General features: G+C 50.5%; 2 protein-coding genes across 3 annotated transcripts in view; one reads left to right on the top strand and one right to left on the bottom strand.

Annotated features, from left to right (window-relative positions):
- rad54l2 (RAD54 like 2) overlaps positions 1-10,196 on the top strand; it is a 16,370-nt gene extending 6,174 nt beyond the window's left edge. The window contains exons 10-22 of the mRNA XM_060857652.1: positions 1-343; positions 474-651; positions 774-983; positions 1,164-1,282; positions 1,414-1,523; positions 1,616-1,715; positions 3,967-4,172; positions 6,227-6,399; positions 6,547-6,728; positions 6,940-7,118; positions 7,219-7,308; positions 7,560-7,649; positions 7,924-10,196. Coding sequence (XP_060713635.1) covers positions 1-343; positions 474-651; positions 774-983; positions 1,164-1,282; positions 1,414-1,523; positions 1,616-1,715; positions 3,967-4,172; positions 6,227-6,399; positions 6,547-6,728; positions 6,940-7,118; positions 7,219-7,308; positions 7,560-7,649; positions 7,924-8,774 — 2,831 coding nt within the window. The 3' untranslated portion in view covers positions 8,775-10,196. The remainder of the gene's footprint in view (positions 344-473; positions 652-773; positions 984-1,163; positions 1,283-1,413; positions 1,524-1,615; positions 1,716-3,966; positions 4,173-6,226; positions 6,400-6,546; positions 6,729-6,939; positions 7,119-7,218; positions 7,309-7,559; positions 7,650-7,923) is intronic.
- LOC132837811 (transmembrane reductase CYB561D2) overlaps positions 10,123-12,500 on the bottom strand; it is a 2,629-nt gene continuing 251 nt past the window's right edge. The window contains exons 1-3 of one of the 2 annotated variants that reach the window (XM_060857694.1): positions 12,454-12,500; positions 11,291-11,328; positions 10,123-11,037 (exon numbers count right to left, since the gene is read on the bottom strand). The exon at positions 12,454-12,500 is cut by the window's right edge and continues 251 nt beyond it. In XM_060857694.1, the coding sequence (XP_060713677.1) occupies positions 10,534-11,037; positions 11,291-11,328; positions 12,454-12,500 (589 nt within the window). In that variant the 3' untranslated portion in view covers positions 10,123-10,533. The other variant, XM_060857695.1, reaches the window with a different exon arrangement.

Raw genomic sequence — 12,500 nt, forward strand, 5'->3', positions numbered from 1 at the left:
ACATCGAGAAGGCTCTCTCTCAACCCGGGCCGGACGTGGTGATCTGCGACGAGGGACACCGAATAAAGAATTGTCATGCCAGCACGTCGCAGGCTCTGAAGAACATCCGGTCTCGGCGGCGTGTGGTGCTGACCGGCTACCCGCTGCAGAACAACCTGATGGAGTACTGGTGCATGGTGGACTTCGTGCGGCCAGACTTCCTGGGCACGCGGCAGGAGTTCAGCAACATGTTCGAGCGACCCATCCTGAACGGCCAGTGTATCGACAGCACGCCGCAGGACGTCAGGCTCATGAGGTACCGCAGCCACGTCCTGCACAGCCTGCTCGAGGGCTTCGTCCAGAGGTGAGTGTTTTACATGTTCTTTATACTCGTGTGTGTGTGTGTGTGTGTGTGAGAGATGCTGCATGGTTGCAGGAGATTGCAGTGGTTTGTGGTGTGTTTTGGGTTTAGTGTTTTTGTTCCTGTCTTTCAGACGGGGTCATGATGTGCTCAGCACTCAGCTGCCCATAAAACAGGAGCACGTGATCCTGGTGCGTCTCTCTCCTCTCCAGAGGGCGCTTTATAAAGAGTTTATGAACCGTTTCCGTGAGGCGGGGAACAGCGGCTGGCTCGGTCTCAATCCGCTCAAAGCCTTCTGTGTGTGCTGCAAGGTAACCATCTCTTCATCCTCCTGCTCCTGCTCCTCTCGCTGCTTCACTGTGTTTAATATCTGTACTGATTCGGCTTAAGTTGCCCTGTGGGTTGTGAATCCTGACTGTAACGTCTCCCTCAGATCTGGAATCATCCCGACGTTCTGTATGAAGCTCTGCAGAAGGAGAACCTGGCTAACGAGCAGGACCTGGACCTTGAAGACCTGAATGCCTCTGCGACATCCCGCTGCACCGCCCCGGGGTTAAAGGGCAAGACCTCTGACTGCTCTGGCACTAAGGGGACACTCGCACCTCTGCAGGAACGAGCCAATCAGGTCATCACCTACGAATGGGTACGAGCGAGACACTCTGGTCTTCTTCACTGCTTCTGTGTTAGACATGAAATGAAATGAGGTTCCACAACAAATAAACAGAAAGTAGTTGAAAGCTTAGACACAAACCGCTGCTTCTCTTTACTGCCAGTTTGGTGTGTGTTCTCCTCACCTGTCTGTCTCTGTCTTCTCGGCGTACAGGCGAAGGACATAATGAGCGGATACCAGACCGGCGTCCTGGAGAACTCAGCTAAGATGGTGTTGCTCTTCCATCTGATCGAAGAGAGCGTCAGCAAAGGAGACAAAATCCTCGTCTTCAGGTTTCTCCTTAAGTTTTCCATCGTGAAATGAATCCTTTTATTCCATATCTGTAAATTCCACAGCTTTTGGATCTAAAGGTCTTTTCTACACAACGTGGTTATATTGTGTGTGTGTGTGTGTGTGTTTGCAGTCAGAGTTTGTCCACACTGTCGGTGATTGAGTCCTTCCTGGCTGTTAGAACGATGCCCATCAAAATGGACAACCAGAAGCAGAACTGGCTCCGTGGCATCAACTATTACAGTGAGTGTGTGTGCGTGCGTGCGTTTGTGCGCGTGTGTGTGTGCGCGCGCGCGTGTGTTTAATCAGTTGACCTGTCTGTATTGTGTTTGTAGGGTTGGATGGCAGCACGTCTGCTTCAGAGAGAGAGAGACTCATCAACCAGTTTAACGACCCAGCAAACACCACGACCTGGGTCTTCCTCCTGTCCACCAGGTACCACACACACATGCACAGACACACACACACACATGCACAGACACACACACATGCACAGACACACACACATGCACAGACACACACACATGCACAGACACACACACATGCACAGACACACACACATGCACAGACACACACACATGCACAGACACACACACATGCACAGACACACACACATGCACAGACACACACACATGCACAGACACACACACATGCACAGACACACACACATGCACAGACACACACACATGCACAGACACACACACACACACATGCACAGACACACACACACACATGCACAGACACACACACATGCACAGACACACACACACACACACACACATGCACACACACACACACACATGCACAGACACACACACACACACATGCACAGACACACACACACATGCACAGACACACACACACATGCACAGACACACACACACACACACACGCACAGACACACACACACACACACACGCACAGACACACACACACATATGCACAGACACACACACACATGCGCACACACACACATGCACAGACACACACACACACATGCACAGACACACACACACACATGCACAGACACACACACACACATGCACAGACACACACACACACATGCACAGACACACACACACACATGCACAGACACACACACACATGCACAGACACACACACACATGCACAGACACACACACACATGCACAGACACACACACACATGCACAGACACACACACACATGCACAGACACACACACACATGCACAGACACACACACACACACATGCACAGACACACACACACACACGCACAGACACACACACACACACGCACAGACACACACACACATGCACAGACACACACACACATGCACAGACACACACACACACATGCACAGACACACACACACACGCACAGACACACACACACACACGCACAGACACACAGACACACACGCACAGACACACACACACACATGCACAGACACACACACACACACGCACAGACACACACACACACACGCACAGACACACACACACACACGCACAGACACACACACACACATGCACAGACACAGACACACACACACATGCACAGACACACACACATGCACAGACACACACACACATGCACACACACACACACACATGCACAGACACACACACACACACGCACAGACACAGACACACACACACACACACACACACATGCACAGACACACACACACACACATGCACAGACACACACACACATGCACAGACACACACACACACACACATGCACAGACACACACACACACACATGCACAGACACACACACACACATGCACAGACACACACACACATGCACAGACACACACACACATGCACAGACACACACACACACATGCACAGACACACACACACATGCACAGACACACACACACATGCACAGACACACACACACACATGCACAGACACACACACACACATGCACAGACACACACACACACATGCACAGACACACACACACACATGCACAGACACACACACACACATGCACAGACACACACACACACATGCACAGACACACACACACACATGCACAGACACACACACACACATGCACAGACACACACACACACATGCACAGACACACACACACACGCACAGACACACACACACACGCACAGACACACATGCACGGACACACGCACATGCACGGACACACGCACAGGCACACACACACATGCACAGACACACACACACACACATGCAGACACACATGCAGACACACACACACACACATGCAGACACACACACACATGCACAGACACACACACATGCACACATGCACAGACACACACACACACACACATGCAGACACACACACACACGCACAGACACACACACATGCACAGACACACAACACAAGCACGCACACAAACGCGCACACACATGCGCGCGCGCACACACACAGGATGAAACACACTAAACATGTGCTGATGTTGATTTTATAGTCGTTATTTTTAACTAACAGAATAACTACAGAACTGATTTATTCTCTCCAAACCTGGTCCGTAAGCATAAGAGCTGGTATTTTATTACAGTTTGAATGTAATGAAGTTGCTCCTAGAGAAGATGCTGAGTAACACAGTGATGTCTTCATGACTCTCCCTCAGTTTGTACTGAACACAGTACTTTGTTAGACAGTGGTGCTGAATATAAATAAAGCTGGTGATTAACACTGTGTCTGGTTTTAGGGCGGGGTGTTTGGGCGTGAACCTGATCGGGGCGAATCGGGTCGTGGTGCTCGACGCTTCGTGGAACCCGTGTCATGATGCACAGGCCGTGTGTCGAGTGTATCGCTACGGCCAGCACAAACCCTGTTACATCTACAGACTGGTGTGTGACTTCACCCTGGAGAAGAAGATCTACGATCGTCAGGTGTCCAAGCAGGGCATGTCAGGCAAGTGTGTGTGCGCATGAGAGCGCGTGTGTGTGTGCGCATGAGAGCGCGTGTGTGTGTGCGCATGAGAGCGCGTGTGTGTGTGTGTGCGTATGAGAGCGTGTGTGTGTGTGCGTATGAGAGCGTGTGTGTGTGTGCGCATGAGAGCGTGTGTGTGTGTGTGCGCATGAGAGCGTGTGTGTGTGTGTGTGCGTATGAGAGCGTGTGTGTGTGTGTGTGCGTATGAGAGCGTGTGTGTGTGTGCGTATGAGAGCGTGTGTGTGTGTGCGCATGAGAGCGTGTGTGTGTGTGTGCGCATGAGAGCGTGTGTGTGTGTGCGCATGAGAGCGTGTGTGTGTGTGTGAGTGTGCGCATGAGAGCGTGTGTGTGTGTGTGTGTGTGCGCATGAGAGCGTGTGTGTGTGTGTGTGTGTGCGCATGAGAGCGTGTGTGTGTGTGTGTGTGCGCATGAGAGCGTGTGTGTGTGTGTGTGCGCATGAGAGCGTGTGTGTGTGTGTGTGTGTGCGCATGAGAGCGTGTGTGTGTGTGTGCGCATGAGAGCGTGTGTGTGTGTGTGCGCGCATGAGAGCGTGTGTGTGCGCGCATGAGAGCGTGTGTGTGCGCGCATGAGAGCGTGTGTGTGTGTGCGCATGAGAGCGTGTGTGTGTGTGTGTGCGCATGAGAGCGTGTGTGTGTGTGTGTGCGTATGAGAGCGTGTGTGTGTGTGCGCATGAGAGCGTGTGTGTGTGTGTGCGCATGAGAGCGTGTGTGTGTGTGCGCATGAGAGCGTGTGTGTGTGTGAGTGTGCGCATGAGAGCGTGTGTGTGTGTGTGTGTGTGTGCGCATGAGAGCGTGTGTGTGTGTGTGTGTGCGCATGAGAGCGTGTGTGTGCGCGCATGAGAGCGTGTGTGTGTGTGTGTGCGCATGAGAGCGTGTGTGTGTGTGTGTGCGCATGAGAGCGTGTGTGTGTGTGTGTGCGCATGAGAGCGTGTGTGTGTGTGTGTGCGCATGAGAGCGTGTGTGTGTGTGTGTGCGCATGAGAGCGTGTGTGTGTGTGTGTGCGCATGAGAGCGTGTGTGTGTGTGTGTGCGCATGAGAGCGTGTGTGTGTGTGCGCATGAGAGCGTGTGTGTGTGTGTGCGCATGAGAGCGTGTGTGTGTGTGTGCGCATGAGAGCGTGTGTGTGTGTGTGTGTGCGCATGAGAGCGTGTGTGTGTGTGTGCGCATGAGAGCGTGTGTGTGTGTGTGTGCGCATGAGAGCGTGTGTGTGTGTGTGTGCGCATGAGAGCGTGTGTGTGTGTGTGCGCATGAGAGCGTGTGTGTGTGTGTGCGCATGAGAGCGTGTGTGTGTGTGTGTGCGCATGAGAGCGTGTGTGTGTGTGTGCGCATGTGCGCATGAGAGCGTGTGTGTGTGTGTGTGCGCATGAGAGCGTGTGTGTGTGTGTGCGCATGAGAGCGTGTGTGTGTGTGTGTGCGCATGAGAGCGTGTGTGTGTGTGTGTGCGCATGAGAGCGTGTGTGTGTGTGCGCGCATGAGAGCGTGTGTGTGTGTGCGCGCATGAGAGCGTGTGTGTGTGTGCGCGCATGAGAGCGTGTGTGTGTGTGTGCGCGCATGAGAGCGTGTGTGTGTGTGTGCGCATGAGAGCGTGTGTGTGTGTGCGCATGAGAGCGTGTGTGTGTGTGTGTGCGCATGAGAGCGTGTGTGTGTGTGCGCATGAGAGCGTGTGTGTGTGTGCGCGCATGAGAGCGTGTGTGTGTGTGCGCGCATGAGAGCGTGTGTGTGTGCGCATGAGAGCGTGCGTGTGTGTGTGCGCATGAGAGCGTGTGTGTGTGCGCATGAGAGCGTGTGTGTGTGTGCGCATGAGAGCGTGTGGGGGGGTGTGTGTGCGCGCATTAGAGCGTGTGTGTGTGTATGAATGAGAGGGTGCGTGTGTGTGTGTGTGTGTGTGTGTGTGTGTGTGTGTGTGTGTGTGTGTGAGAGCGTGTGTGTGTGTGAGAGAGAAAGAGTACGCACGAGAGTGAGATGAAGCTCTCCTCATTTGTGGGTCCTTTTTGAAATAAAAGTTGTCTGTCTACAGACCGTGTGGTAGATGATCTGAACCCCGTCCTCACCTTCACCCGTAAGGAGGTGGAGTCTCTGCTGCACTACGTGGAGGAGGAGCCTGATCCTAGCCAATCACTGCTGCCTAACGATGACATGGAGTCAGTGATTAAACAGGCCTGTCTGTGTTATCCTCACCTCATCACCAAGGTGTGACATCATCACCAGATCACATCCATGTCTATAAACAAACCCTGTGTTCATGTAGAACATCTAATTCTCTCTCACACACACCCCCTCCCCCCTTCTCTCTCTCTCTCTCTCTCTCTCTCTCTCACACTCACCCCCTCCCCCCAGCCCCCTTTCCAGCACGAGTCTTTGCTGATGGACCGTAAGGACCTGAAACTCACCAAAGCAGAGAAGAAAGCAGCTAAGAAGAGTTATGAGGATGAGAAGAGGGCGTCTGTACCCTATCAGCGCCCGTCCTACGCCCACTACTACCCTGCCAACGAGCAGAGCCTCTCTAACATCAGGAACTGGTCAGCACTTAAACACACATCCTGTAACCTAATTCTGCTGGTAACCATAGCAACACTTGTATGAGTCCGGCCTGTATCACAGCAGATACTTGTTTCTGATTGGCTGGTGTTTTATATTTATTTATTCTCAATTTTAAACGACTTGTTCCGGGTAGCGGGTGACAACGAGCATAAACCACACTTTAGGCTAATCCTGTAATCCTGTGGTCAGGAGGCCGACACCGCGGATGGACGAGAAGCCCATCGCCAGCGTGCGACCCGTACAGTCCACTCCCATTCCCATGATGCCTCGCCAGGCTGTTGTGGGAGGCCACGCCTCCGGCCCTGCCTTCCCTGTAAACTACCTACAGAAGGCCGGCGTCCTCGTTCAGCGTGTCATTACTACCACTGGTACACACACACACACACACACACACACACACACACACACACACACACTGCATCGCTCTTCATCTCCTTCAGTCTAACCCGTGTTGTGTCTGTGCTCTAGATATCGTGATTCCCGGCACAAACAGCTCGACGGACGTGCAGGCGAGGATCAGTGCTGGAGAGAGCATCCACGTCATCAAAGGATCTAAAGGTAGATCTGATCTACACTGCTCTGATCTACAGTGCTCTGATGTATAGTGATCTGATCTGATCTATAGTGCTCTGATCTATAGTGCTCTGATCTACAGTGCTCTGATGTATAGTGCTCTGATCTATAGTGCTCTGATCTATAGTGATCTGATCTATAGTGATCTGATCTATAGTGATCTGATCTATACTGCTGCTACAGTCACTATTACTACAGGTGATAATAAAGCGCTGTCTGTGTGCACACACCCTCAGGTACATACATCAGGACTAATGATGGACGGATCTTTGCCATTCGTTCCGGAAAACCCAGAGCCAGTGATGGAGCTGCTCCAGCAACTAGAGGTGTGATGTTATAAACACACACACGTTCTCTGTCAATCATACCTTTTTTCATCTCTTTTTTTCTTCCTGACTCCTCCTCCATCTTCCTCCCTGAATCATTTTCTTTCTCTTGCTCTCTTTCACCCAACCCGTTTCCTCTGTTCTCTATTTTTCTCCCCGTCTCTCTGTCCTGCATCACCTTATTATATATGTATCATTATGAAGTTAAAATGTAGTATAAAGATAATTACTGGTGTATAAACAATCGATCATTTTTCTCTCCTGTTCACGTCAGAAGTGGGCGGTTCTCTCCTGCGCTCGGTCAGTAACGGCCGCGCGTCTCCTCCCGAGCTGAAGCGCTTTTCTCCGGACGGCATGCGCCACGTGTCTCCGTCCTCCAGCCCTAACCTGCTGCACCAGATCCATCATTACACGCCCGGCTCTACCAACGACCTCACGCTCCCCGACCTCACGCCCCGCCCCGCCCAGCACGGCCTCGCCTCCGAGCCTCAGCGTAGTGATGTCATCGGATCTGGCTCCGCCCTCGACATCCAGAGTCTGAAGAGGAAACTCCTTTCAGACTCTCGAGGCTCCAAAAGGTCCACCAGCACAACAGCCGCTACTAATTTCCCAGCATTTCCTGTGAGTGGCGGCTACAACATGGGGTCCGTCGGATTTCCCCCGGCCCTTCTGGGGGCTTTGGGTCACATGACACCATCTCTGGTGGGCGGCACCAATCGAGGTCAATTTCTGAACGATTTGCATAGCATGTTACCCAGTAATGCTTTAAGCTCCGCCCACGGTTCCTCTTCATCCTCCGCCATTGCTTCTTCGTCATCCTCTGCGCCTCCGTCGTCCTCCTCCTCCTCCTCTATTCCACCGTTCCTCTTTAATCCCAGCATGGCGAACATGCTGTCTGGGTTTTCCATGCCCTTCACTTCGTCTCTTCTACCGGACTCTTCAAGAATGTTCTCCAATTCTCTGTCCTCGTCCTCGTCCGGCTCCACCCCTGCAGCTCCCTCCTCCTTCCTGTCACCCTCTAGCCTGCTGGGGGCGGCGCTGAGTCGACCGGACACGCGTCACACGCTCGCCGAGAACGGTGGGAGCAGCTCTGACGACGACGTCATCGAGGTGATGGGGCAGTGAGCAGCCACACCCAAGGGGTGAAAATGGGTGGAGCTGAACATTGAAATGAGACTAAATCGAACAGGCCGCGTTTCTACCACCACGGGACCATAACACTGCTCTTCCGCTTAAAAAATAAAGAAGGAAAGAGAGAGAAAGGTCTTAGTCGTATCTCTAAGACGTGCCGAAGTGCATCACGCAAACGACTAGTTTAATAAACTAGCGACCGATTAACAAACGACGAACCTTAGAGACATTTCGCTGTTTGATAGAACTCGTAGCATCGTATAAATAAAGGGAGAATATCGTGAAGTTTCTTTTCTTTTATTTATGATTCTGTTGCGTCTCATCTGTTTTTTTGTAAACTCCGTGGTTTTGGAAAAGAAAAACCGCGATCATGGTGAAGGAAACCGTGAGTCACAAGAAGCCATTTTTATTTTTCAGTTTGGCCTTTTAGTGACAATTAAATAGTTCATAGTAAACGATTAGGTAAGTGAAGATTATCTGGTGTACGAGACGTCGGGTGTTTAAAACAATGGTGTTGTACAAATTTAAAGAAAATGCGAAATTTGAGGCAGCGCGACTCGAGTCGTCATCAGAAAAGAACTGATAGCGATCGATCGCTCTGACTCTGGGTTTTCTTTTTTGTTCGTCTTTCTTTAGTGATGTGCTAGTAAACGGTTTATCTGTTGATCGTGACCTGAGCGGTTCATACCGGCACAAAGCCTGACACAAGCTCAAAGAATGTAACTTGATGTTAGCCTTCAGAGCCTCGTGGTGGAGGCAGGGAGCCTCGGGTGGGACTCCGGGACCGGTCCGTTTCTCCTCCCCGTGACGCTCCGCATACGTCGTTTGTGTTGTTACCTCCTGCGCTGCTTTTTTTTTTTTTGTGGTGTCTTTAAATGTGACCAAAGCCTGAAAATATTCCAAAATTCTCTACAAACCCGTCAACCAACCAATCATCGTCTGTCCCCCCCAGACTCCGCCCACCGTCTGCTGACGCCACGACGACTGTTCTCACCTTCGGGCTCCTAGTTTTTGTGTTCAACATCAACATTAAGGCTGAAATGTTTTGCTTCTTTTCCACTGATCTCTGATTTTACCAGAATTATTTATTTATGATTTACTACTTTATATTTTTGTACCTTTAAGACCATGTGACCCCTTTTATGTTTCTGACTCAAATGTTGTTAGGATTGTGATTTTTTTTATTTTTTTTTGCGTGTGTTTTCTGGTGTGTGTTTATGACCAGTATCTGTGACTGAACCAGATGAGAGCACACACACACACACACACACACACACACACACACACACACACACACACACACAGTTCATCAGCTCTTGTATTTAGCACACAGACCAGGAGATTAAAATGACATTGTATTTATTTAATGTTGTTTTAACAAAAAAATAAATTCAGCATTTCTTGTTGTATTTGAAACTTCCTTCTTTATTTAGTTTTCTGTCTCAGCACGTTTACACTCGCATCAAATGCAGGATGGAAAAAATAATCACTGATGGATGATGGGTCGTTCTTCAGTAAGTATAAACGTAGAAAGCGTTTCAGCTCCGGACCCAAACCCCTGCTTGTTACTCTTTGTCCTCTGGTGGAGTTCCAGTTCTCATCCTCTAGTGTCTCGTTCACAGATGTTCTGCGTCACCTGAGATGTTCTTGGTGAGGGAACTTTATTCCATCAGTAAACGTACAGAAAGGTGTGACGCTGTAAATGATCACTATGGCAACATGCAAGTCTTCCTAGGACGTGTCCGCTCCTGCTTCAGGACTGCAGGCGTTTTTTGGCCATGTAGGCATTAGTCACTTGGCTCATGATGGTGAGGGCGGAGAGGACGGGGCACAGGGCGGTGATGTACCATGCGTTCCCCCCGACGCTGGAGGTGAACCAGGCAGAGCAGACGCCCAGCAGCAGACTCACACTGCCCAGGAGGTAGGTGACGAGTCCTGCGGCGGCGTGGTAGCGCTTCAGCTTGGCCAGAGACCAGCCTTTGGCCAGTTTGTGGTAGATAAGAGGCAGCGCCGCCACCGACTGCAGCAGCACCACGCACACAGTGATGAGGCCCAGCAGCCCGTGCCACGTGGAGAAATGCGGCTTCCCCGTCACGTGCTTGTTGTAGAAAATGGTCCCGAGTCCGACCAGCGCGCAGGACGTGCAGGAACACTGCAGGATCCAGTGCAGGCGCGATTTGACCTGGTGCTTTAATTTGCGCGCAGGAGAGGAATGCGGAGAGAAGAGCAGAACGGCCTCGGTCATGAAAAACGAGAACTGCAGCAAAGATTCAAGGGAGAAAAGAGATTAATGAGCCGGCGTGTACGAGACATATTTAGAGCACTTAATGACGCTGCGAGCACAAAGGCCACATCACTATTACTGTGATTATAAATAAACACACACCGGGACATTTTAGTGTTACTGAAGGAAGACAGCAGTATGTCAGTGCACTGTGACTGTACACCAGAGCTAAAGACCTGCTCCAAACATGTTCCAGAGAGATTTTATTACTCTGCCACAAACTTACCGCCAAAGTCATCAGGAACGGATGCCAAGAAAACAAACCTGCACAGACAAAATCAGATAAAGCTGTTATTAGTTATCATCATCATCATCATCATCATCAGGCTGGTGTAGTTATTGCCCGTGTTAAATAATTAAAGAGAAACTTAGGTGATGGTAATTATTATGTCTGATGAAAAAGTGGGACACCAGCTCATGAATATTAATGAAGCTGTCCACACATGTTGGATGTGATTGGTGATCTGAGCAGTATAGAAATAAATATACACACAAACACGCCTGAACAAAATCTTAAGACCAGGGAAAACAACGATACTGTCGTGTGACAGAGATTCCGTTGAAGATGTTTTCTACCCGGCACAGTGGAGGAGGCTCCATCATGGTCTGGGGAGCTTCAGGTTGTGCAGGATGTGAAACGTTGGCTGGTTACGTGGACATGATGCAGCAGGCATCGCTCTGGACTGAGGGCTGTCGTCTGTGTGGTAACGACTGGGTCTTTCAACAGGACAACGCTGCAGTTCACAACACCATCCTGATGAAGAACTTCTTCCAGAACAATAACGTTGCACTTCTGGACCATCCTGCATGTCCCTCTGATCTAAACCCCGCGAGAACGTTTGGGGATGGACGACGGGGGACGTTTATACAAACAGACGTCAGTTCCAGACCACGGATTCCTTGATGTCTGTGTGATGACTGTGATGTCCTTCATGAAGCCTTCTTCACCACAATGAGCTTCGGTCCCACCAACATCCTGAGAATAAACTGAAACGAGAACCATGTGAAGTTCTCCAGATGATCAGTGGGGCTTCTCACTGCTGTGTGTTTTTCACACTTCAGGTTTTGTTGTGTGTGTTTTTTGTGCTGTGCTTTTAAACTGTTGATCAGCTGATAAACAGCTCGTGGCCAGTTTTTGTCTCTTGCTCATTTTTTCTTCCTTTGACACTTTGAAGCAGTTCCTACAACCTGGTGATGATCCAGCAGCACTGAGGAGAAACACGTGTTTATGTTCCCTGGTCTTTACATTGTGTTCAGCACTGTGTATAGTTTACAGCTCCCGGAAGTGATGAGGAGCAGAACTTCCGGTCTCTTTCCCCTTCATTAACACCAACCTAACAGCGCATTAATGACGCATTATAAACCCTTTACGAGCACAGAGATACTCACTGGAGCCTGGTTTCGCCACAAACGTCACAAACATGGTGAAAGCGGCA

This window comes from Tachysurus vachellii, chromosome 22 (genome assembly GCF_030014155.1).
Source record: "Tachysurus vachellii isolate PV-2020 chromosome 22, HZAU_Pvac_v1, whole genome shotgun sequence".
Taxonomy (NCBI): Eukaryota; Metazoa; Chordata; class Actinopteri; order Siluriformes; family Bagridae; genus Tachysurus; species Tachysurus vachellii.